Raw genomic sequence first — 27,267 nt, 5'->3', positions numbered from 1 at the left:
CCTTTCATAACTGATTTATTCAAATAGGAACAAATGTCAGCGACAGTGTGTTTTATTAATTGAAAGATGCTCCAGATCAAAGCAGTCTCTTCTGGATTTCACCCTGTGCATTGAAGAGAAATGCAGGCTCCGTTGTTATTTTGTGCTGCCATCTGGTGGGCTTTGATCAAATCAAACAGCTCTGTAGCAGAGGGCCCTCACTCCCAGCAGTAGGTGCGTGGAAATAAGTGACATCAAACCAGACCATACTCAACAGGCTGTCATGTCTTTGTTTTCAGATAAAGGGAGCCCCTACAGGTTTGCACACTGTAAGAAACTGGTCTGATATATGAGTGTGATGTCTAAAATAGTTTTAAAGGCAAGCCATCATGGGCGCTTTTGTGTGTGTGTGTGTGTGTGTGTGTGTGTGTGTGTGTGTGTGTTAAATCTAAGTGTTGGGCTGCTTTCTCAGTATGCAGACTGCAAACAGAGAATCTAGTTTGGACATAACTCATGTCTGACAGTGTGTCTGAGTGAGTGAGTGAGTGAGACAAAGACAGAGATTGACTTTGTGTTTGCCTTATGTCTTCAGAGCTGTTGGATGATTTTCACCGTCACTGATCAACTGGCTGCTTATCAACGTCTGGTCTGGTCAAAGATTTTCCCTAGAATCTGTGGTCGTGACCCATTCGTCTGCTGTCCTTGGCAAACTGTTTTTGCTGCGTCTCATTGGTAAACAGACAAATGCTGCATTCGATTGCTGTCGGAAATGTCAACTTCAATAATGTGCAGCGCAGTTTGAAAATGTTTGAAAATAATATGTCCTAAGAGTGTTAGATGTGATGTGGTGATGCGGGTTAACTGTCTCAAGAAGGAAACGGTAATGTGGGATTGTGTTTTTATTTTGTTTAGAAGTCCAGTTAGTCCGCATATCACCATTAGCAGTATTTATTTATTTTAACATTTTGTCATTGGAAATGTTTGTTTTAATGCAGAATATAATATCAATAAATACACGCACAACTAAACGAATAACAGTAGTTTATTTCAATAGACATGAGAAGGAAAATGCAGTGTTTATGATTAATATGTTTTTCAAATTTCCAAACAGATTGAGAAATAAAACCCCCAATCTCAGTAAATGCAAAATCCTGGTTTTGGTCCTGACTATAAAGTTATTCAGTGAACTACAATTGTAATTATTTGTATTTATTAGAATTTATTCTTTAACGGAGTCACCAAACGTGCCACAAAACAAAAACGGCAGGTCTGTAAGTTTTAGAAAACACGAGGGTGCCTTGAAGGCAGCACAAGCCCACATAATGCTCCTCTTCAGCACTAGGAACAGCGGGCCAGCCTGCAGAGCCCTTCCGGAGGCGGATAATCCTCATCCCCACACGCACTCTTAATGCAATCAGGAAGGAATTGCTCCAACCCACCTCAAGGAAACACGTTTTGGAAGCAAACTGTAAGTTACGAGCTAGAAGCCCGCTATTAGGAAAAGCTTGGAGGAGCGGAGAGATGGACATTTGCGTCTCACACTGTCTTTATTGTGTAAATAGCCAAATCTGACATTGAGTAATCCGATCGTCTATGATGTGACAGCTGCTGTCGCACTTCACCCAGTTTGGAGAAACTACTGAAAGAACACCCCGCTTTTGCATCTTCTTCTTCCAGCATCATGATGACATACAACCTGGCTTTAACTTTCATTATCGCGGCTCTTTGGCGGGTCAGCGGCGAACCACAAACTCTCTCTTCACCCGCGACGCAGATAAATTCAACATCATCATCATCATCATCATCATCATCCATCATCAGCGAAGATGAGCTGACACACAACGTGACAGATGCTGCCGTGGGATCCCGGATTTCATCTCTAATGACGCATCTCCCAACTCTGAAAAACATTGTTATTTTCATCTGCGTGTTAACAGCTGCTCTCATCACATGCCTGGTCATCAAAGTGGTCAGGTAGGCAGCGCCATGCCACTGTTTCTCTGCAGCTGTAAGCACTGTGATGCAGTCACATTACGGTGTATTTAAGTCTCAGTAGGGATCCTGGTGATTGAATCGATTAGGAGCGTGTGGTTAGCCTCAATGTGACGGCGGAAGCCTTCAGGAAAGGTCTGGGCCTGTTACAGGGAGCTGTACAGTGGAGGCACTGAGTGAGCAACCTGCTCTCTCCAATGTGTGTGGTCTGTCAGCCTAAATCAATGAGTTTTTAACACTTCTGATCATACCAGCATCTTTACATGTATCACAAAGACTTTATTTTAGCTTCACTCTTGTCATATTTCACATTGATTGATTAATCTGTTGCAAACTTTTTCAATTAGTCAGTGGATCGTTTTGTCTGTGAAATTTCAGGAGGTGACAAACGCCTATGACAAGTTCCCAGAGCCCAGTGTGGTCTCTTCAGGTGGACGTACAAACAGAAAAAAGGAGCAAATCACCAGAGAATGTGATCAATGACTAATCAGTTCTCACAATTGGTGTCATTTGGTCAATCGAATAATCCTTTCAGCAGCCAGTTTGAGCTTTAACATGGTTGTAAGAACTCAAATCTCCCCATCTGAACCCCCCTATCTCAGCCCGAATGGTGTGATTTTACTTCTTGCTCGGCTCATGTTTGCCTCCGTGCTCTTTCACACAGATCTGGGAGACGAATCAGAAAAACACGGAAATATGACATTATAACGACACCTGCAGAGCGTGTGGAGATGGCCCCTCTTAATGAGGACAACGACGATGAGGATGACTCAACCCTCTTTGACGTCAAATACAGGTTTGGTCTTTTTAATTACTTAAGGAGTAAGAAGTTCTTGTCCTTCGAAAAACTGGGAAAACTTGTCTTTTCTCTCTGTTTCTGCTGATTGAATAAGACTGTAGGCTTTATCTCATTGAAGTTGTACACATATCAGACAAGTTAAGCCTGTTTTACCTACGCAATGGAGACACTGTAACAGTGGAGATATTGACCACTATAAAGCATGATAGGGCCATTACAATGTAGTCCATAATGCACACTTTGGCCCTTTATTTCTACAGGGATGTGTCTTTACAGTATATGTCCCTAAACTGCTCCAGGTAAAGCCCTTTGTGGCTCTGTTTTGTACAGCACCACACAGGCAGAACAGCTATTTCAAAGCGGGCATTTGAAACTCGAGCTGCTCGCCGTTCTCCAAGAAACATGCTATTTTAAAGAAGCACTGTTTTAGTTCATGCGATGTTGACATTAGGTTTCACCCTTCCGTCCTTTCCATTGTTCTTTAACACACAACCACTTCCTCAAAGGAAGATACCAAGTCCTGTTTACCTGACATTCTTCACTTCCAAGTCAGACAGGACTCTGCAGGCCAACGTGCTTCCGCCTCAGTGTGTAGATAGTTACACCAGATAAGATTCTGTCAAGTAACTGTGAGCTCTCGCTTTTTTTTTTCCCTTTTTTTTTTTTACAGGTGAATCCCAGCATTGGACATCAATGTTTGATCGCTCCCGTTTTGCCCGAGACAACTCAAGTGATTCTCTGTATTTTTGTGTTGCCAACTCTGACCGAATCATATGCTGCCTGTGCATGGCTTTTATCTGTGTTTAAAGGACTGGCGCCACATAGATATCATTGTTTGCTGCTTTAGTGACACTTCGACCATGAGGCCCAAATAGCCTGCACAGTTCTTTGGAATATTAAATCAGGATGCTTCATGCTGTGACTATTCCCTGAAGTCATTCAGTAACCAGGCTGTTGCTGACTTGGAGTTCAGTCATCAATGGCAAGTCTTGTTTTTGTCGTTTACATTTAATTTTTACACTTGAGCTGTGGTTCGTTGGGCTGACGAGGTTATACTTGGAACCACTGCCTGCTTTGAAGCAATGAGCCTGCTCATATTAAAATCTAGGATTAATCACACTTCAGTCAGTTAATGCATAAAACGATGACATGAAACAAATATTGTGCAGAAAATATTTTATTCAAAAAAAATTTTCTGCATCTGTGCACATTCTAGTGATATACAGTAATTATATTTTAAGTATACTTTCATACCAAATATATCTCTATCTACTAACCACTTTAATGTGCAGATATACTGAAGGCGTTCTGTCCTTACGTACAGAGTAAGTGTGTATTTTATTTCATTTTTTTTGTTTTTGTTTTTGACATTCCTGTTTTGCTGCTATCTCAGCTGGAGTTGTAAGGTTTTCAAATTTGATTAAAAGCTCAGAGAAGATTGCCAGGACATATTTGTGAGGTGTTTATGGAATAAATCCATTAGCTTTGAATGTGAACGCTGTAATCTGTTGTGATCAGGTGTGTCCAATCATGTGACGATTGCATTTAACCAAGTCACTGCTGAAAAGCAGGTTTGAAGACGGAAGCGGTGTCGTCGCACCCACAGTGTCTTATTTTCTAAATCAAAACAATGTTATATTACCACATAATGTCTAATAACTCATTTTAAAAAAAAGATCCCCAAAGTGTGCTATCTGATATTTGAGACCGCATGTGAACGGCTTGTATGTGAAGTCTCTGACTCTTGTAATGTCTGACTTAAAAAGGGCTCCTCTGTGCCACACAGATCTCTTCAATTGGATGTAATATTTTGGAAGAACTGAGCAAATTTTTCAGAAATCAGTTAAAACATGTAAGCTATTCTCCTCTAATGTGATTTTCCTTTGCTGTCAGTGTATTAAATGTATTATTTTAGATGAAGTAGCAGCTTGCAGAGGTAAAAACCAGAACCCACTGCCAGCCACTAAACCAAACTCTAACCCAGTATGTCTCCTTGAGTGAAGGCAACACTGGCTGTGACTGCTGATGGACGTCTGACATTTGGTTTGTTGGATTTGTTGTCATTCAACTACATGACACAATAATGAACCAAAAATCTGATTTAAAGTAAATGAAACGAAGACCTTCCTTGCACTTTAAATGTAATTAAACAAACAACAATGCAGAAGAGACCTAGATTAGGTTTCTGCGGCAAATGTGAGAGTGGGTGACCTTCTGTTTTAATCCAAAGTGCACCGTGGCCTGCAGGTGCAGCTGTTTCCAAATGACCTCCACCCATAGCTGACAGAAGAAAAGAAGAGAAACGGCTGCGGGCAATCTTGTACAACCTATTGAACATTTCCTTTCCAGGAGAAAGAACGTTGTGTGTTTTCCCTTGTTTTTAACTGGATATGTTTATTGTCATCGATGTACAAGCCCTGTGCAGGAGTGTGTGTGAATGTCTGACCAGGTTCTTGAATCATACATTGAATCACATGTGAATCAAACTTTCAACCGTATTTTTTTGATGTCGTGTTCTTAACCAGACTGCTGGCTGCAGACCATACGAACACTGTTCATGTCGGTATTGTGTCATGTTTAGTTTCAGTCTTTCACTGTATGTGCAGGAAACTGCAGATCCAGGTTTGTGCCCCTGCAGTTTCGTCTCAGGCGGGTTTGTCAGCCTGGCACTGTTATCCTCTCCCATCCTGGCAACGTCTTTTATTTTATCACGAGCTGCGAAAAAGTGGAAAAAGCCTGCTCATTTAAAGATGCTAATTGTGGACTTTTATTAGAACTGAATCATCAGCTGCAGAAAGTTCCTCTTGTAAAATGAATCAAAGTCATCGCGGAAGCTATTTGCAGACTAGTTAATCAGCCTAATCCCACAGTTAAACCAAAAAAAGAAGTTCAATGTTCAAACTGTTTTGGAAGTTTATTGAAAACAAGTCCCTGCTCTTTTTTTCTTTTCTTTTGACACAGAGATGTTACAGTGTGTGTACCCACGGCTGCTTCCTCAGTTTCCATTTGTCTGAAAACACTACTGAAATAAAATTGCTTCCTTTGAAGTGTTCAGTCGTTTTAAGGGAGAGGCTTGAAGTGTTATTTTTTTTTTCCATTCTGGTCTTTTGTGTGTTTACTGTGACAGAAAAGTACATTCAGGTTGTCGCAACTGCACTATTTCAGTGTCCTTGAGTCACATTGAATATTTTAAACACAAAAAATTGAATCAAGGCAAGACAAACATGCAAAAACGTACCCCTTTTTGTCATTAAACAGATGTTAACATACATATACACAGTCAAAAGTAAGGTAAAACTATACAGCACAACCCTGACTGTTTCACAGCAGAGCAGAAACTCCGTGTGCGCACAGAGTTTTCTAAATTCCAGATTCTGGTTTAATAAACTTAATTGTGTTGGTCACAGAATGGCTCTATTTTTGCCGAGCTCAGATGAGCTTTCACAAATAAGTCTTTCATTGCTTCAGACTGCTGACGTCTCTGGTACAACTTTCATGTTTATTCTGAAGTCAAGTGCGGGCCTACATGCATCCTGTCAAAACAACTCTTTTATAGACAAATCACATGACTGGAAGCGCCTGAGAGGCTGCTTGTTTAGCTGCAGAGCTCCTCGAATATTTCAGATACTTCTGTCATTTCGTTGCGGGAAAATATCCGAAATGTTTGGCAAAAAAGCCCAGTATCAAGTTAACCAACAACTGAATTTTACTGCCGCTTTTACTGAGATGGAGCTTGGACGTACAAAAATATAAAGCAAATTAGCATTAAACGGATGTATTGCTTTGAGAAATCAGTCTAGTATTGGCCTTAAAATAAACACAATCTTGAGTTTCTTCCCTGAAGTCTCCAAAAAATTATTCCTTTTTGCACGTTTGTATTCATATACAGGTTTCAGAAGTGAGTGACACATACCTCTTCATCTCCTTTCTGTTAAGAATGACATAAATAAACCCTGAACATACTTCCGGGTGTGTTAATGGTACAATTTTAAATAGCCAAATTTATTGATTAGAGGCACAAAATACTGATAACTTCAGTCAATTCCACAAATATCTATATCAACCTACAGTATATGGGTTCAGTACAAGCCCAAACATACAACTATACAAGTACATTATTTCAAATGAACAAAGGCAGTCAAGTTATCAGCTTCTGTGTTGCTGCACTGAAACTATAGGAATGAATTTAAAGCACATTACGGGGTTCACTTCTCACAGTGTTTGCGAGAATATCACCGATACATTCTTTAAAAATAAAAAGCAAAGCTCTTCTTGCTACCACGATGCAACTAGTCTGACCTCAACACTTCCAGTGCAGAAACAGGGCTGGTGTTCTTTGACAGAAGTTGACAAAGCGAGTTTACTGTGTGAGTCTGTGTAAACATTCTTATGTGAGCAGCTGGGACACTCCTCCTTTATCCTCACAGAAGCTGAATACAGTTCAGCGTGCTTCCACTCCTTCATTTGACTCTCAGGGGAACCGAAAGGTATCGCACGGCAGTTCTGGTAGACTGGACTCTTGTGAATGACCTGTCTGAACACCAGCTAAGGTGCTTTAAAAGAGGCTACAAAAGCATTAAAATGTTCTCCATCAGAGGAAAATGTCTTATCACAAGTTTGAAACGCCACATCAAGTCTTTAAGGAGATCATAATCAAAAGGGTTCGTCATCATAAAAACTAGTGTTTGAGCAGGTTACAGACATCCTTTTAACATTCGTCTCCCTGATTATTAAGTGCTTCCATCTTGTGGCCCAACCAGTGACTCACAACAGCCATTTGTTGTCTTAACAGCTCTTCATGCTGCTGACGTGCTGAGAACGTTATGACACATTATTAATGGAGCCCTATCATGCCATCAACTGGGAATATTAATACATGGTGTCTCTTGAGTCATTTAGAAAAAAGTTACAACCACTAGTTCAAAAAAGTTGGGAATGTGATAACTTGCTCATCCTTTTTGACATATACTCACCTGAAAGTGCAAAAGACAATATATTTAAGGTCTGACCTCCAGAAACACCTGTTTGGAACATTCCACAGGTAAACAGGTTCATTGGTAACAGGTGATCCTGGAAAGGTTCAGTCGTTAACAAGCGAGGATGGAGCGAGGTTCACCACTTTGTGAACACATGATTGGATAAAGGATGTTAGAACATGGGCTCAGGAACACTTTGTTAAACTGCTGATGATAAACAGTTTGTTTGTAAATGATTGCATCCTGTTTTTATTTATGTTTTATACAGCAGCCCAACTTTTTTGGAATAAAGGTTGTATGTGTTCTGAATCTTTAATACATAACTTAAACCATGCTGAGAGCCTGGGTGGGCTGTGGCAGCTATAAGGGGCCGACAGATGGTCATGACAGGATCTCCAGTTACACCAGCTGGACAAAAAGGGTCTCATCATTTTAAAGGTTGCCATAGAAATCTCAGTAAAAGGTAAAACAGCATTGAAACAAGTCACCAAAAGGCTCCAAATAGAAAAAGTTTGTTCCAATACCTGGAAATAAGTTAATTCAAGTTTCATAAAAGTACTGTCACAAGACATCTGTTTCCACAGTCTGCTCCTCTCCCATGAAGCTATTTGCTCTGGAGCTCCATCTGTGCCCTCCTCTCGACATCACAGGTCCCGGTGTGGAGCCGGAGCGCCCCCTGTCTGTGCAATGTGCTCAGGGTCCTGAACTCCAAAGGCATGGTGTGAGGACTCGAGCTGGAAGTGTACTCGTACTTTAGAGTGTCGTAGTAGTGGTACTTGACTGGTTTGCCCTGCGGGTTGAGTGGGAAGGGCCAGAAGCCGTAAAGGTGGATCTCCTCACAGAAGCGAGTGGCCATCGTGTACATGAGGAGGCCGGTGGTCGGACGCTTGATGTGCACATTGTTGGTTAGCCAATACCTGTTGGCAAAGACATGCAGTGTGTGATTAGCTGCTTCACTGAGTCCTTAACTATCTCCTAGACTACAAATACAGCGTAAGTAAGAACATGTTCAAGGTCTCCAGAGCTCTTTTCTTATCACACTGGCTAACACCTTTCTCCCTCTGGGTTTTGATATTAAGCCGGATATTCAGCATGCTGGCGCACGGAGAGTGGAGCTGAATCCTAAAAAGTCACACAAGTAAACATTTAGTGTTTGCTGAATATGTTTACTCTGTTGCAGACCACCAAATTGCCCCCTCAAGAGCTGTCTGCTCACAGATAATCAATAAGTGACCTTTCTTTCCTTCTGCTTGGTCAGTGGATGAAGTGCAAAACTCGCACTCTTAACATGCCATTTAGTGCAACAGTCTGAAAATCTTATTTTTTAACTCATGCTGAAGCAGTTGGTCAATTAATTGATGGTCAATTTTGATAGAAAAATTGAACATTTAAGTCATTTATCCAGAAAAAAATATTTCCTGATTCCAGCTTCTCAAATGAGAAGATTTCCTCTTTGGATTTTGCACTGCCAATTAGACAAAATAAGCAATCAGAAGAAATGTTTCACTCTTTTCTGACTTTTTTTTCTTCTTACAGCCTCTTTTCTTAACATAGTAAAACAAGATCATTCCACACATTTCCAATTCAAAACAAACTGGCTCAAAAAACCTTGAGTCTAGTTCCATTTCCTTGCTGCCATCTGCGCAGGAAACAATCATTTCTATTTGTCTAGAGTCAAGACAAAGACGCTCCTGAAATAACGTGTGAAAAATGGATGTCTCTCACCACATTGGCAGAGCTTTCAGTGCACGATTCTTATCTTTCTTAATGGCTGAATGTTTGATTAAATGACTTGTTGCGTGTTTGCTGAGCACATATGTCTGTATGTATCTTCCACTGCAGCAGACTGTTAACACAGCACAGCACACAGTCGCACACAATGGCATTCTTCAGGTGACCTAGGAGCTCATATAACAGCGAGATGCCACATGCTGCCCTCAGGGACAGCTGGTCAGACGTTCACTTGCCCAAACTTCATTTTTCCTCTCCAGCCACTTGTCCACTTCTCCAGCCTCGAGGCTACGGCTGCCTCCTACGGCTGTGCACTCTGTGGTGAGTGTGGAAGGTCATGTTGAGATGCAGAAGTTGTACTATTTAAAGCAGCTCATGCACCATGAAGGGCAAACAGTGGGCAGGTTTACAGTCAGCGGGTGATGAGCATTTTAACAAGTAGAAAAGGAAGGCGGTCTAATTACTGGCCAAACGGTCTGGTGTGGCATTCGGGTGGAGGAATTATGAGCGGATCCTTTGTCCTCTACTGCACCTGATGGAGATTTAAGGTTCAGCCTTACTGAGAAAAGGACACGTTCAGGGGGATCATTTATCAGACCCGACTATAAAAAGGACAAAGGCGTATGTTTTATCTCCAGGAAAATTTCAGGCTAATTATTTTCTCTTGTAAAACACTGATCTTACAGACGATTAACCACATGGCCCAGTTCTACCTCTTTGCAATACGGAGTGTTAGTTGGGGCATACAAAATGGCATAATTTGGTCACTAACCCACAGTGGCTGTTAGGCTTTTAACAACGCAGGAAAGATCCGGAACAGAGCCCGGTTGTGATGACAGTGAGGCAAGGACAGCAGAAAAATTTGCAGAGAGAGAGATTTTTTAAAAGCCTGAAGGCAGCAGAGGCTGGATCTGACAAAAAAGCATTCCTTAAAAAAGATCCTTGGCCAGCTCTATGATTAATAAAAAACAAATAATAAGGATTAACAAAATATACAAGTCCTGTTATACAGCAGCTTAACAGCATTGCTTATTATCTGCGCTGTTCCCGAGCAACTGCACCAGCCTGTCCACAACAGTATCTAAACAGCACAATCTGCAGCTAACAAATACTTTGTCCATAACTGAATCGTGCGGCAGACTGATGTCCTCGCAAATGAATGTTTTCCTCAGAGAGCATTTTCATAGCTCGACATTTTACGAAATGCACTTAGTTGCTTTCTTGCAGAGCGTTTAATGAGAAGATCAATACGATGAAGAGCAGTTTATCCATCTGCTCGGCACTTACACACAGCGTCTCTGCTGGTTGCCTGGTAACCTCACCGTGAAGACAAGACTCTGGGAAGTCACTGGTTTGGTTTAGAAGCAAATACCTGCAAAACTATCTAAAGCGATGGAATCCCACCAGCCACGACCCCAAATCAGCACGTATGGTGCAATCGAACACATGACATGAGAGAAGTGACTTTGGTGGAACAGGTGAACTGCACCAGATTTGTTCAATATGCTAATCATCCTCCCGTGCTCTGCTTTTAACCTGTTAGTACTGACATATCCGTGTGTTTTGCTGAAATATTCCCTCGTTTGTGAGTGTAGTATACATCATTATTGCTAAGAGATAAATGATCAGTTGTTTGGCAAGATCATGAACATCGAATGTCCAACGGCTAAAAAGCTGTCATGCATCCTGATGAACCATCGCTGCTGTGAAATCCTGGTCTGAGTAGAAGGCGCTGACAACATCTGTGAGGATTTCAGGACACACTCTTTTGCAGCAGATGTGATCAATGAAGAGGTCCACTGTCTGCAGTTGTTTCTTTGATGCACTGATCAAAGCCAAGTTGTTTCATAGCTTGGTTCACTTAATATCTTAGAGTGGATGGGAATGACTGAACCTTGGATTCAGTGAACCACCACTTAAAATAAATGTTACCCCCCCTTTTGGCGCCCTTGCTTAGAATGCAACTATCTTTGAACTCGATCATCATTTTGATCTCAACTACAGATCTGTCAAGATTTGTGGCCGCATTTTGCACAGCTGTGAAGCTACCGTGTTGACAACAGACAGACAGAGTGGTAGTTCCTGCTAAAATAGGTGCCTCCAGCACCACATTTTGCCCTGATGACTGATACTGACACCCACACACACACACACACACACACACACACACACACACACACACACACTCACAAAGTGAACAATTTCCCAGCCACACTGTTACAGCTGGTAATAACATTCCCATCAGCCTCAGTTAGCATGCTAACACACTAAACTAAAATAACGAATGCACTAATGATACCTGGTAAACATCAGGATGCTAGCAGTCATCATGAGCTTGTTAGCATTTAGCTCAAAGCACCACTGTGCCTCAGTACAGCCTCACAAAGCTGCTGGCATGGTTGCAGTCTGTTGTTACATTTCTGATTGCGTGTGGATCAAACACAGATATGATGTGATATAGTGGGCCTTAGAGGTGTTAGTGGGTATATTTTTGAAGTTTGAAGAGGGCCGGACAAGGTGTCCCCCTGTTTTTAGTAGTCCTGCTAATTGCCTCCTGGCTCTTGCTTCTTATTAGCCACACAAGCAGGAAGCTACTATTGATCTTCCCATCCAACTCTTTGCAAGAAAGCAAATAAGGACATTTCCCAAAATGTTTGACAAAGAGAGACAAAGACATCAATGATTGATCCCAGCACCCAAATCAAACAGAAAACAGACTGTTAAAATAGACAGTCAAACACACAAAGCCAAATTTCACACTTGATCAAGATAGATTCGGCGTGACGACTCGAGGTGCGCCCTGAGTGAGGAGAGAGCAAAGCGCTGCCCCTGGTTATCAGCTTTAATGCGCTGTTTAAAAATAGCCACCTGGGTTGCAGATCAGAGTATGCCAACCCCTTCATTATGCTGCTCACAGGTGTTCTTATGAGACGCAGCACACCAGGAGCAGCAGCTGCGAGCCTGAGCTGCATCTTACCCTCTGACAGCGTGGAGAAGCCGCAGTGAGGGGAAGGCGGTGCGGACGTCCACAGTGTGCAGCAGGATGAGCCGAAGGGCCCACTCCACGCGCTCCTCTCCCCCCTTGGCCATGAAGGCCGGGATCCACAAAACGCTGCCGCTGAGGCTTCGAAGCCGCTGCAAGAAGCGACCCCTCCACTCTTCGCTGACCAGGTCCTGGAAGGCCCGCTGCACCACCGAAGGGTTCATGGTCACCAAGTTGGTTCTCCACCCCACGTCCTGATAGTATTCCTCCACCGGCGCCAGGTTACACCTCAGGGCAAACAGGCACAGGTCACTCAGGTTCAAATGTGAAATGATTTCCTAAACAGAAAGATCCTTTGTTTTGAACCTCTCTTCCATTTTTTTTTTTACATTGCTTTGCATTGAGGCAAATTGTTATATGTTAAGCTTCTCATTTAGTGTAAGACCAACAAGGTTTGACACCAGCTTGGTGTAAACATTACAAGAAAAAATTCTCTGGAGGAGACAGACAACACAAGCTTTCCTCTCCCTTTTTAGACTGTTAAAGCTTTGACATCCCACACGCCATGTCACATTTTTTTTAACAAGTGCGCTGAGGAGCGCAGAGCCCAAAGCATCTTGGACTGTTAATGATTTAATTGAACAGGATTTGAGAGGAAACTTCAATCCTAAAGGATTTCGAGAGACTTAATGTAAAGACAGCGAGCAGAGCCTGTTCATTATTTGTTTTGTTACAGGTATAGATGCAGACAAATCAAAGGGATCACTGAAACAAATCAGTGGAGAAACATAAATGCAAATGCTTCAATACAGGACAAAACTAAATGTACACGTTACAATGACACCTCATTATCCTCATATTCTTGAATATTAATGTCAGACAGGCAGGACGACCAGTTTCCCACCTTGAAACCGAGTAACATTTCAGAGATAACGCTGGTGCGACTGTGTTGTTGCTGTGTTGAAAGTCGTAAAGGGTAACATCCCTCTGACGAAAGACGTTTTCAGCAAGCGAACCAATCACAAGGCTCTGCTGATGACATATTTGAATCCGCGACTTCTTTATGGTTAATAGATTATGAAAAAAACACGATTTGTCTCACAAACTTGTTGAATATTAAATACAACACAAGAGCACCGGGAATAGCTCCTATCTTGTTCTTCTTCTGTTGAGTTTCATGGCGGTTAGCATTCATACCGCCATCTGCTGGACTGTCCCTCGCCCCATCTGTTCCAGTATTTCCATGATGTGTGTGAAAAGGAGCAAGATGGAAATGTTCCTGAATGTACTTACATGTGTGAATAGTGAGAATTAATAGCGGCAAATCCCAGTAATTTACCTGAAGCTATTTTTGAAAGAGGTTTAAGACACTTTTGTGATGCTTTCCCCTTTCATTTCTCACTCGTCTGTCTTTGTCCTCAAGCTACTCAAACCATTTTCCCTGCAGAAATGTGCGCCGGCAGTGAAACAGAGCAGAAACACAAGTGAAATTCAGCAGAAAAGCAGAGGATGGCATTTTGTTAATTGATGTTAACCTCTGCCTCAAAATAAATGCCAGAAAACACATAATTACCTTCACGGTGAAGCATCTCTATTCCCTAAAAGAAAGTGTGCGGCAGAAAAACACACACAGGAGTGCTTGTTCATAATAACTTCGCACGCTCTAATTTATCCATTGCTACGCTTGTCGCTGTGCAGTGAAAACCACGTATCTCCAAAACATCAGCTTTTCAGACAATTCGAGGAGGTTTTTTTAACAGTGTGTTCAGTGTAAGTAAAGGAGAATGAATTCTTTGGTTTATTTGAAACCTTCTGAATCACTGAATTTACGGATGCATGTGTTCTTTTATAGCTGAATGGTTGCTGTCATCACAGCTAATGCACCTGCTTTAGTAGGTTCAAAGAACACATGAAAAACGTGGCGTCAAAAATGTATTTTTGAAAGCTGGAGTACACCACATGATTCCATTAAGTTATCATAAGCTGATAAGTTGTACTCCAAACCTGTCAACCTATTTTGTGGAACGCAAGCGTAGGGCAGGGGACTATATTTAGCTGAGACATTATCTCTCTATCCGATACGTGAATGCCAGAGCAAATTCCTCAGCTTCTCAAAATGCCACATCGCCTGTTGTCTGCCTTCAGCCAACCATTAAAGCCATGCCCAGGCATTATTATCATGCTGCTGGAGTCTAGAAATCATGACCTCTTCCTCATCAGTATAACATCGCAGCACTTAGAAAAGACAAGATACGCAGACAGCAGAATCAATTGAACTGAAAAAAAAAAGGGACATAAAAAGGATTTCCAGGCTCAATCAGATCAATGAGGTGCTACCAAACAGCTACTTCCTGCTCCATTTATACAGCGTTAAAGTCACTGATTCATGAGAGCATGTTTCTCACTGCGTTTTGTTAGATTATTCCTCACTGTACACAGCATCCCAACCAGAGTACTCCTCTTTTTGGCATCTTCTATTATAATATAACCCCAGACTGATTTATTGTCCTCCAGTGACACGTCTGAAAAGTGATAAATAACCCGCTCGGTGACTCCTTTGCTTACACCCAAACATGAGACAGAGGCAGCTGATGGCTTCACAAACAGAATTCTCCGGTAAATGAGAGCAGGGCCCCTGAGAGTGTCAGTGTTTCTCTGACAAGCACAATGTGTTTCTGCTGGCTGCAAAAGCTTTTCAAAACGTCAGTTTCATGTATAATCATGCATTTAATTGCTCTCCGTCTGGCAGTTTGTTTTCAACTTTAAATCATTTAAAAAGCTTTGACAGCTTTTTCAAAAGTGCAATTAATATATTTCCAGCTGTGTGAGCACTGACTCTTAAACCCGAATTAAAACTGAGAGCTCCAGAATGTGAATGAATTATACTCTCAGCAAAGTGAGATAAACCTAACACTGAAACTAATGTGCTAATCAATTTCAATAACGGTCCACTTTTACTTGCATGTTTCATGATTGATTTCAAGTGGAAGACTTCCAGCACTGAAATCACTTTCGGCGTTTTGTGCGGAACAAAATAATACCTGATAACAAAGTCGTGAGAGTCAATCTCGGGTCCACAGCTGCTGTTCAGCAGGATGCCGGAGTTTCCCACAATAGCACAGCGCCTGTGATGTTGGTTCTTCATGGGGGACACAGTTGGCAGAAGACGGTAGAGATTCTCTGAGATGTTTGTGGTGCTGTGGCGATCAAAAACATAGTGGATGATATCTCCCGGCTTCAGCGTGCCCTTCAGAATGGAGATGTCTCGCTCGGGATCAAGAAACCTCAGAATATTCTTCCTGTGGAAAAGAGAAAACGTAGTTATTATGGAAGACTCTGCTTGGTCGAGTGTGAAAAAGCTGAGATAATTGTGGAGGGTGATGAGTCTGCCTGATGAGGTTGGAGAGGGTCTTGTTGAAGGTCCAGTTGTTCGAGGAGAGCTTGGCAGTGTTATTGTAGCTCGGACTGAGGCGATTTGTATCTTTGCTCAGTCTTGTCAAAGCAGTCGGATCCACGTGTGCTGCAGCCTTTCTAAATGGGAACAGAGAGGCCTGTTATTGACACACGGTGTTCATCTTTTAAGTACTGATCAATAAGAAACAAAGGCTTTGTTTTTTGGTCCCTCTTTTTTTCTCAATTAAATGCTTTCTTTAAAGGTCAGCCAAGACGCCTGAATAAAATGTTGGCATTCTGTGTTTCTGCAAACCGTCCATACGTTAAATTAATATTTCATATGCATGATGCCAAAATTGCTTCAAAAGGTAACAAAGAGATTTAGTTCAGATTAAAGGTACAATCCCTTCTTTACCCTAACCAAGTGGTTTTTGTGCGGAAACCTAACCAGACCTTAAACACAACATTGCCAGTTTCATCTCGTGTAAACGTACAATGGCAACATTTCTTCTGGTGGCTGGGTTGTGTATTCTACAGGGGTATAAACAGTAGTGGAAAGTAAGTACATTTACTCGAATACAAATACAGACACCTAATATCAGCTACTTCATTCTTCTCTAATTACACTGAACGATTTTACATGCAGAGACACACTCAACTCGAAGCAGCTTCAACATAATACACATAAAGCACAGTTATAATAGTTATTAATGTAACGATACAATTAAAATTAGTTCCACCTCAACCAGCTGCAACAGTTAAATCTTATTTACCCATGAATGCATCAGGGATAGTGATTTAATAACAAATCATATAACACTCATGGAGGCCATTGCCTGCATAAATAGCACTTTTGACACATTAAATACAATACTTTTGTACCTTTAATTAAGTACAATCATAATGGACGCAGTATTTTACATAGAGGTACTGCTGCTTTCACTTAAGGATCTGAATACAATCCTCCTAAAGAGCGTATACAAACAGAAGTGACTTCCCCTGACTTGGCTTGAATGAGGCTCAGAATAATCTCAATGCAATAAAGTGACGTTATTTGACAAACAGCATTTTATTTGAAATTTAATTCAGTTTTATCCTGACGGCAGACGTTCTTTTTGTCACAACATAGATACCAGCAGATTGACGGGTATTTATAGCAGCTGCCTCCTTTCTGAAAAATAGTAATGAGACACTCACTGCGAATGACTCACTGCGTTCAAGACTGCTAAGGAGTTAAATGACCAATGTCAGCTGAAAATATAGAGAGACCAGCGAGCTCTGGAGGTGTACAGCTATATGTATCTATGCTTGTGTGTGTGTAGATAATTGGATTTCAGACCTGTGCGGTTTGGGGATGAGCCTATGCAAGCTTGTCTTCTTTGAATGTCCATTATTTCTAGAAAAAAAAAATGGAAGATTTAGATTGAATCACATGCTGTACAGCTTGAAGTCTTGGTTGATAATGGACGGAAGCTTTGAATCCTTCCTGCAATCATATCATGTAACAATAATGCACCCAGTGTATTGAACAGACGGCATACTGTACGTCTGTCTTTTAAGACAAAATGAAGGTGAAAAGCACATCAAGGTATTTTTAGAGCAATCCACTGTGGGCCCATTTGCTGATGTAATGAGCAGAAATGTGGCCTTAATGGAGCCCCATTATACTGAGAGGAGGTTTTCTTTACACGGTTGGTGTTGAATACGCCAGCCGAGATGCATTTACAGTAAACACCCTTTACGTGCATTCAGATTTTTAAGCACCAGTCTGTTTCACAATCATGACCTTGGTCACATCTGATAAAATCGTGACAAGCAGGCAGCAGCTGTGTGAGAGACGGAGTTGGAAACTGAATCAGGAGAGTGCTGCTCTGACACACAGGTGGGCTGCTTGCACTCATTTACAATCCTGGTGGCTTTAAATATATAATTGTATTAAGCCGCATTTATGCACAAGTGGAATTGGTTCTGGTTCTTCTCCCACGGCGAATCACACACCAATATGACCTCATTACGACGTGAGCCACAGCCGGGTAATTGCATTCAAAACAGAATGTTCTTGCTGAAGGGGAAATGCGAGAATCCAAAAGCTTCACAGAGAAAACAAAAGTGGTTTCTGCCATTCAGGTAACACAGCATCTTATAGCTGAGATGATCGTGATGAGAGCGAGAGGAGAGGAGGATGCACCGCTGAGGTCTGCATGCTTTCCAGTGTGAGACAAGTATTTTCAGGCTAAATTAGAGATGTATTTTCTTGCAGGCCAAATGCACGTGGGGCAGTGTGTGTGTGTGTGTGTGTGTGTGTGTGTGAGAGAGAGAGAGAGAGAGAGAGACTTGGAAGATTTCTGCTGCACTGCTCAACATTTCAAAGTGTGAAAATGAAGAAGAAAAGAAAGGAAAGCCTCTTTTGTTTCCAATCTGTTGCCCCCTTTCTCTCTCTCTCTCTCTCTCTCTCTCTCTCTCTCTCTCACACACACACACACACACACACACTCCTCTCTCTCTCTTGTAGTGTAAACGTATCCTATCCCTCATGCAGGCTGCTGCAAGACAAATAGCCTAATCCTTGGAGACCCGGGCAGGCTGCTGTCGGAGCAGCTGCTGCTGCTGCTGCACCCAAGTGTTACAAAGGCAGAAACAAAGCACACACACACACACACTCCACCTTCAACTCCAAACTTCCATTCAATTCAAATAAACTCATTTATTTCACTCATTTATTTCACCCACCACCACTTCACACATCCAGTGCTGAGAGGAAAGCCTGGAGGAAACAAACCTGCTGGACAAGAAAACAATGGATCACACACACGCACGCGCGCACACACACACGCACGCCATGCATGGATAAACCACGGTGGGCTACTTACGCAGTTTCTTCCTCCACTTCTGCAATATCATCTATTATCAGAACCACAGCCAGCAGCGTAACAAAGCCGAACAACAGCGTGCGGAGCACAAGCGGCATGGCTGAGGGAGGGGGGCAAGCTGCAGCCGGGAGTCCCTCCTTTCTCCAAACACTGGCTTATATTAACCTTCTTGTGTTTTCCATTTAGAAATCCAGAATCCGCTCAGTCATCTCTCGCATTGTTCTTATCGCCGGACACGAGCTGCGGTCCTGTCTCTCCCCCCTCAGATGAGGAGGATGATGATGATTGCCTTGTGTCTGTTTCCCGACGGGGCGACGCTGCCGCCGCCTCCACTGTTACCTCTATTCCCCAGTCAAACTTTGAAAGCGTGCACCTCCAGCGCCTGCCACGGGAGCAGCGAGATGGAGACCACATGCAGCCTTAAAGGCGCAGGGGCACCACTGTCCAGCTCTGCTTGCACTCACTTTGATCTCACCCTCCAGGTGATGCTGGCTCGCAGAGAGGTGGAGGTGAAGGTGGAAAACCGCAGTGAGTCAGGCAGGTGTGCGAGGCAGGTTTGCGCCAAGCAGACTCCGAGCGCGGAACGCGCAGTGTGAGCCAGTGCGGGTGCGTTGGTCTGGTAGCCTACATTTCAAAAATAAAGGTCAAGGCTTCAGTGAGGGAGAATCAGTAGATCAGACACCCACTGAAGGTAATGGGGACATCCTTTTATAGCTCTGGCCACCAGTGGAAGAAGGTAAGGAAGTACAGCAAGTATATATATGTATTTCTAATTTGCATTTTATGCTTCAGCTTCACTAATTTCAGAGAGAAAATACAGCCATTTTCACTGCACTACATTTATCTGTAGTTACTTTTCTGATTAACATTTTATTTTAAGATCACGCGATGAAACCCTTTTTTTTTTGCGTGTGCCCCCACTTAAAGTCCATTGTCACGTTTCAGATTTTCAGATGTTGAGTAAAAATAGCAATAAACTCAAAGAAGTGATACCACAATGTAGAAATACTGGTAAAGAGGGAGGTAACTTCTGTTGGACATCTTAACCTGTAGTAATACATTATGATTTATTAATTAGTTTATTAGCTAATAATCTGAAAGTAACTACAGTTGTACTTAAGTAGAATACTGCAGTAAATGTACTTAAAGTACTTACATCCCACACTAGACATCAGCTCCAGCAAAGACTGCCTCAACTTCATCAATCATCTCACGAGCCCTCAGCTTTATCTTGTGATCCTTTAGAGGGGGTTCAATGCAAAGGTTTGGAACAACTGAACTAAATGACCAAACTCTTAGTAAAGCAGCTCCACACTGACCAGCTACAACGGTAAAATGCTGCTTATGCACTGATGCATCAGTCTAATAATAGCAGGTAGAAGTCACAATGTCCACTTTTCTGCACTACTGCAATACTTTAAGTACATTTTGCAGATGATACTTTTGTACTTTTACTTTTGAATGCTGGACTTTCACTTGTAACACAGTATGTTTACATTTTTCCTTAGTGAAGGATCTAAATACGTCTTAATCCTGCAGCTCCAAACCACATGAATGAGGCTTAATGTTTTTGGAGTAGTAGTTGGGACGAAGGCTGAGCTGAAAGTTAGATGACTACATTTTTTTGTAATATGTTTCTTTAATTTTGAGGCTGAGATATTCCCTCTGAGTAAGAAATGCTGGACACAGCTCTCATTTCCCCAAAAAAATGTTTCTGAAGCTGCTTACATCTCTCAATTCCTCTGCATTGCTCAGGGAATTTTAGTTCTTTTTTTATTCTGTACGAAATGGCAGGACTGCTGATGCTGGGAAGAGAAATGCATCAGACCATATATCTTTGTATTACTGTGACTACCACCAGCTCTGCTGTGTCTTTGATTATATATTTTTGAAAGCTTATCCCGAAAAAGCTGGCTTTGCTCTTTCTTTCCTCTCCCGCTTAAGTGTTTGCTACACCTCCAGCACATAAATGTTAATGCTGGAGCTGCAGCGAAGACCCCATTTCACTTGCAGCAACGATTTACATTAGAGTTCGCAAATTGCTGCTTAATTAACTCGTGATTAAGTATTGAGTAAACATATGTTAACACTTTAATTACCTATAAGTTACAAATGTTTGTGCGCAGTATCCATTTTAATTATAACAGCTACATTAACTTCACTGGAAGCTATCAGTGTCATTAACTGCAGTATGTGAGAGCACTGTAATCTCATTTTGGTGGCTGATGCGTCAGTACACTACTTCATAAATAACTACAAGTGAAAAATGAATGCATGTAAAATCCATATTTTTTAACAGTATGCTGTAATTAAAGTGACTACAGATTGCATTATATGTTTGTGCATCATCCTCATCATCATCCTTCAGCACTTCAGGACTTTCCTTTAGTCCCTCTCATCCAATCATGATCTACGAACATGTAAACTGCATCAAAGTGTATTTTTATTATCTTTCTGCTTATCACAGGATTGCTGACCTAAAGCCTTGACAACCAAGCATTCATTAGTCAAAGCAAATGTAAAGTGTGTGTTTTCAAATTTCATGCATATATTATCTACACAATTGTGTTTCATAGATGTGGATAAAGGGCCTATTTACATGGAGTGAAAAGTGCAGCTGGAGCCTTGAGAGTGAGCATAATGACAAGACCCTGGTGATCATATCTAACTCAATCTAACGCTGATTCTCTATTTAACCTGTCAGCATTTAGATAACTTCAGTGACACCATATTGTGGGAGCTCCCATGCATCCCTCTGGCCTGCTGCAGTTTGTGATCTTGTTGTGAAAAACCAAGCATGAAAATCGAAATGTCAGCCGGCTGAACTCAGCCACTCCGTAAGATTAATCTCCACTGAAAACTACACAGTATATCCCTCAACAATATGAGAAAGACATAAATCAAAGCTCTCCACTGAGGATTTACTGCTCTATGTTTCCGACCACAGTTGTGGTGTAACAGCTCGTCTCGCTAAAGCACCCATTAGGCTAATTGACGCCTCTTGATTAAAAGAGAAAACTCTTCGCCTGCAGCAGCTTCTATTTCAAGGTTGGTTGTTGGCTCTTTCTGTGTTTCCACTTTCAACGAGGACACTTTGCCTGAGAGTCGCGGTTGCGTTTTGTGCGTCTTTGATGTGATGAGCATTAGGAGTGAGGTGTGTATCAGAGGCTGTTGTTAACTGAGGCAGATGCTGCCGATACTGTTGTCATACACGAGCTTTTTTGTCTCGTCTTGAAGTGTCGCTGTGCTATTATTAGACTTTACAACCACACTCACACAGAAACACACTATACACACGTCTAATGTTTCAAAGCATAACATATTTACATTCACAAGGGCTTGGAAATGATGCTATGACGTGTTTTCATGGGCGGCTGCTTCAGTGCATGAGCCAAACATGAACACTGTGAGTAAAGTTCTAATTTATTATTTATTGTTTACATGGTGTCAGTTATTTATCTCATCCCAGTGAGGTCTACCATTTAATGAAACTGTGATTCATTCCAGTCCAGCAGACTGTGTTTTGTTGCACTGGATAAAGATAACAAGGAAACGGTGCCTTGATAATTGTCTCCTTTTGTGGGAGATTTGCACTAAAAACAAAAAGCCTAGTTTTGGCTCAGCTGTTTAGAAATGCAGAGTGACTTCAGCTTTGTTACGGCACAAAGTCAGAATTTAAAATTTCAAGCACAAGCGTCTCTGATCAGTCTTCAAATGTGTTAAAGCAACATGCCTACACACACTAAACCAAACCCCCTCAGGTCAGACACTAATATGCTGTGTGCAGGTGTGACAGCTTCTCTTGTGAAATATTTTGGGAATGCGAATGTTGGCTACAAAGAAGTGCCATCTCATAGTTCACGCTGTTCGCGTCAATTCAAAGGGTCGCTGACATACAGTGTGGCCAAAATGTCAGTATGTCAGTGTAAAGGTTGATCAGGTGGTGTCTGCTCATCCCACTACGGTGTCAGGTATGTCAGCGAAAAGGCAGGAACAATCTCAAGAGCGCCCGTACACCGAATAGACGCTCCCAAAATGATGATTTACTGAGCACAATCACAAAGTTTTGACATTTTCATCAGGAAATGTAGTGGCTGGAAGTACAGTAAGCAATCTGCTTTCAATCTGCTGTTCATGGCTTTTATTTTTGCCTGAAAAAGGTCGTCACTCTTACAAAATGGCACACTATTTGTTTGTGTCTCGGCTGCTTTTCACTGTGTGTTTATGGAATGAAAATGTATTCATGTCATTATGGTTCAAAACACTTTGGTGACACAGGTGAGGATGAATTCCACATGAGGACAGCTGCAAGCTATCATCTTCAGAATATATCAAGAATGAAAGGATGATATGATCTTTAGGTGGAGGCTCCACTGCTGGTGCGCTGTTTCTACAGGTCTCTCTGAAAGGTCAAGCAGACGACTGATTCAGGACACGAAGACTAGCAGAGAGGACCACATCAGTCCAGGTCTCAGTCTTCCTGTGTGTCAAAGACTTGACTTTGGTTTATTAAGCCCTGAATGGTTTTAGGCCAAAATGCATTTCTGATATGCTGCTTCAAGACTCAATCAATTAATTTTGGTGTATTCATTCAGTTTGTGCTGCACTGCAGCTGCGCTCTAACATTAATTCTCCCTTTTTATTCAATTATGGCTTATTCTTATTTTCTGTATTATCATACTAATCCTGTTTATGCTTTCTATATATCTATTTATAAAAATGCTATTGACGTGTCTTTTTATATTGACTCATTTCTCATGTAAAGCATTTTGCATTAACACATAAGCTCATCTTGTCTTTTGTCCTTCTTCTCTCAGCTGTTTGCTGTCTGAACCAGACATCAGTATATATCAATGCCATTTACCATCCTGACTTTGGATGCTGATGAAAGCTCTGCAGCATTTTAAAAGACAATGAAAGTCTGAGTAGCTGCTTGAAAAACATGACAAACCAGGGATCTTTGTTTTGCTTTCTTACTTGCTCGATTTACTTGAGAATACGCTCAGTAAATTCTTTCACACAGCATCGTGTTTTACAGCTTCTCAAACTCTCAGTGGCTCCTTTACGAATAGGGACTGAACGCTAAAATCCAAATGTAAACTAGCAGCTTTAAATCTGCTGTGCGGATGAAAATATGAGAACTCTCTGTGCTTGTGTGGTCCATTAATTTCTCGGCTCAATACTTCACATCTTAGTGAGCGAGCACTTAGTGCAATATTGAGGGTACATGATGAGCTGTGACTAGACAGCCACAGTCCAAAACTGATGCTGTTCTCTTTATGGTGCTTCAACGCTTGTTCAAAGCTAAAGAGGGTACATAAAAGGTGATCATATACAACATGTATATCAGTGTATCAAAGCTAAGTATTCATTCACAGTATTTATCTTAAAATGTATTTTTATTATCCTCTTGGATGTCAATCATTCAATATGCAGGAGCCAAAAATTGGAACAGTTCACCAGACGATGCGAATATATTTAAAAACAGGTGAAAACACTTTGTTGGTAAAAATGTACTAATTGTACAATCAGTGATATTTACCGTAATTCTTTCATGTCCATGTGTAATGTGACAGAGGAACACCAGCAACATCCTGCCTCATACTTCAATTTTATGCAAAACCCCTTGTTTGTTTTATATGCTATAGGCTGGTTTATTTGAATTCTTCTTGTAGGTTTGGTTCCTGCATGCCCATGCCCCTTCTTCAACTGAATCTTTCCTTTTCATCTTTGTTTTGTGACTTTTTGAAGTTTGTTTTGCGTAAGCTGCCTCTGACAGAAGGAAACCAAACCAAACCACAGCTGCTGTCTAAGAATGACAAAGCCGACATACAAAGGAAGCAAAAACACTCAAATTGGAATCTATTTTCTGAAAAATAATTTATTTCCAGAGTAAAATAAATGATATGCTGCCATACAAAAAGTGTAAGAAAAGGGACAATGTCAAAACTGTAACTGCAGAGAGATCAGTGGAGCTGTAGGTCGTATGCGCCGGGCTGGGCTGAAGACGTGTCCGGGAATAAATTCAATGTGTTCTCGGTGTTCACTTTGTTTGACACGCACTCCCTAATGTAGCATTTCTGTAAATTTCAATCCCAAATATTACATGTTCGGAGACACAGTTTATGTTTCTTCATTTTTGCCCCAATAATGCAACATACTCATCATCACTATGAATTGTCCCAAATCTTCTGTGGCATCAGACACAAACATCTCAGACAATTAGATCATATATAATCTATAATCTCCTCTCATAAACAATCTAATTAAACATTCTGGGCCTAATGAAACAAATATATTACTCCTCATCTCTTTCATTTGAATGTCAAAACACAAAGAAATATTACTGTTGATTTTCTTTCTTTGCTCTTCCACTAGGTGCAAAAGTCAACAGAAAATATAATTAACATTCTCACTGAACAATCCCTTATTAAGACATATTAGGCTGCAGATGCAAAAACAAACATGGAAATGAAACAAAACTGCTATCATGAAAAACAAACCTGCAGTCTCACACAAAACTAGTGATAAACATGGACGTATCAGATGTGAATTGCACATTTGCACCTATGAGACAAGACCTCACAGTCTAGTCTAAACAGTATGAAGAACAGTGCCTGTGATCCAGCAAGAGGACGAGAAACTGAAGAGTGCACGATGACGTGAAAACACCAGCTTGTTTAGAGTTATTAGACGTGATTTTCTGACAGTTACAACATCTAATAGGCCACTATAATAACCCCCGTCCTCTTTCCTGCATTGACATAAAATGCATTAACTGATGAACTATTAGTCTGTAAACACTTGGCAACTTTTAAATATGAATAACTGAAGAACCACCCAAACTTTTTTTTTCTTTTTTATCACAAAAATCTCTTTTTTGAGAGAGCGACAGACAGAACACACGGTGCACTGACTGAAAGGAAACTGTCATTTTTCACACAAATCACTGGAATCATGACAGACCTAAAACAATATGGCAACTATAGTTGTGGTAGCATCATGTCCACTCACTAATAATCAACTAGGACTGGGCCAGACAGTACTGTAGTCGTCTTCTACCACCACGTCAACACAGGACAACACCTCGCTGATACGTAAACGACTAAAATGGACCCTTTCGACAGTTTAGCGAGCACGTGGAGCACAGTGGAGAGCCACATCTCCTGTGACCTGACCGGGCCATTAAATAGATTGCCTTTATCAAAAAAACATTTTATTCTTTCAAGAAAAGAAGAATAAAATCATAAAATAGTCCTTTGAGAGAATGTCCACATTGTCCTTTGCTTGCGCTACGAACTATAAAACTGACTCCATATTTTCGCAAAACTCATGGTCCTCTAGGTTGTATATAAACTTTGTCCTGTCCACTAGTTTGGGGCCGTCTGTGAGAGACGGGTAAAACTCAGCCGGCGACATGTGGCACTCGTGGCCTTTGATGTACTTCTTGTAGTTCCTGCGTAAGCAATACCATGTGGTGGTGTAGAGGAGGAAGGCGATGCCCTTCAGAATGATGGCGAGGCTGACGTACAGATGCCTGTAAGCGACGTTGTCGTACAGCAGGCAAGCACCCTTATCACCGCAGTCCGAGCTCCAGAAAAGGCAAGTGGAGTCGATGCCAGCGCCAAAGATCAGAGGAGGGGGGATGAATCCTGCAAAACAGAAACACTGATGAGCACACAGACTCTGATTCCACAAAAACAACTTTAAAGACCAGAAAAATGACTTTATGTTCATTCTAGGTCAATAACAATTCAATAGTTGGCCAGTTTCTTTCTCTTTTACTGATTTCTCTCTGTCTTTTCTTAACATGACAGACGTGTACTGTACCCAAACACTAACTGCTGCATATAAAATTTCTCTTCTCAAGTTTAAAATCACGACCCACCAGAGGAGAGACTGTTTACCTCCCGTTACCCCACCAGGATAAATATTGAACCTTAGAAGTCTGTCTTTCACTACTTTGCACCTTATAAATGAAATGAATTACAGAGAATTTTAGAACTCGAACATCTCATCCCACCGGCTGGTTTTAAACATTTAACTGGTCTAAATGAGACGGCCTGATCAAATGAAGCTTATATAACCGCTGTACAGTTACACACTGACTTTAAAACATTAAAGTTCAAATCGTTCTTAAAGGAGCAGTTTGATATTTTTGATATTTCTTGCCAAGAGTGAGATGTTAAGATTGGTGTCTCCTTATGTATGTACACTAGTCAGCAGCTGTTAGCTTAGCTTAGCATCAAGCCTGGAAACAGGGAAACAGTTGGCCTCACTCCATCTGGATGTAAGTCAAACTGACGTGATCATGAATATTAAACATGCTTTTTAATCAGTAATTTGAGAATTACGCTCCTTTCCTAAACACTTCCAAAAGACAGGATTCATTCAAAATAATATCACGTTTGGTCTCTTTTGCATTACCAGCATGCTTCTGGATAACTCGATTTAGACTTAATCTCATTACTCCTCCCACACCTGAACGTGCTTTTGTTTTTCCACTGTCATTAACAGTAATGTGTGCCGTTGATCTGATTTGTT

The 27,267-nt window shown here is 41.4% G+C and overlaps 3 protein-coding genes across 4 annotated transcripts in view; 1 reads left to right on the top strand and 2 right to left on the bottom strand.

The window, feature by feature from the left end:
- Positions 1-1,328: 1,328 nt before the first annotated feature.
- fam174b (family with sequence similarity 174 member B) lies at positions 1,329-5,834 on the top strand. The gene is made up of 4 exons (XM_076732689.1): positions 1,329-1,447; positions 1,657-1,953; positions 2,636-2,767; positions 3,441-5,834. The coding sequence occupies exons 2-4, from the start codon at positions 1,661-1,663 to the stop codon at positions 3,442-3,444; spliced, it is 429 nt and encodes a 142-aa protein (XP_076588804.1). The 5' UTR covers positions 1,329-1,447; positions 1,657-1,660; the 3' UTR covers positions 3,445-5,834.
- st8sia2 (ST8 alpha-N-acetyl-neuraminide alpha-2,8-sialyltransferase 2) lies at positions 5,659-19,133 on the bottom strand. 2 transcript variants are annotated; one of them, XM_076732687.1, is made up of 6 exons: positions 18,724-19,133; positions 17,193-17,249; positions 15,851-15,991; positions 15,502-15,759; positions 12,455-12,748; positions 5,659-8,663 (listed from the first exon to the last, which is right to left on the bottom strand). In XM_076732687.1, the coding sequence occupies exons 1-6, from the start codon at positions 18,819-18,821 to the stop codon at positions 8,351-8,353; spliced, it is 1,161 nt and encodes a 386-aa protein (XP_076588802.1). In that variant the 5' UTR covers positions 18,822-19,133; the 3' UTR covers positions 5,659-8,350. The 2 variants fall into 2 exon arrangements, with proteins under 2 accessions (XP_076588802.1, XP_076588803.1); XM_076732688.1 differs by lacking the exon at positions 17,193-17,249 and having other exon boundaries at positions 5,878-8,663; positions 18,724-18,937.
- A 5,451-nt stretch (positions 19,134-24,584) lies between these two features.
- Positions 24,585-27,267, bottom strand: part of slco3a1a (solute carrier organic anion transporter family member 3A1a) — a 36,077-nt gene continuing 33,394 nt past the window's right edge. The window contains exon 10 of the mRNA XM_076733730.1: positions 24,585-26,375. Within this exon, the coding sequence (XP_076589845.1) occupies positions 26,023-26,375 (353 nt within the window). The 3' untranslated portion in view covers positions 24,585-26,022. The remainder of the gene's footprint in view (positions 26,376-27,267) is intronic.

Source organism: Chaetodon auriga, chromosome 6 (assembly GCF_051107435.1).
Source record: "Chaetodon auriga isolate fChaAug3 chromosome 6, fChaAug3.hap1, whole genome shotgun sequence".
In the NCBI taxonomy this organism is placed as follows: domain Eukaryota; kingdom Metazoa; phylum Chordata; class Actinopteri; order Chaetodontiformes; family Chaetodontidae; genus Chaetodon; species Chaetodon auriga.
This window is presented reverse-complemented; position numbering and strand designations above follow the sequence as displayed.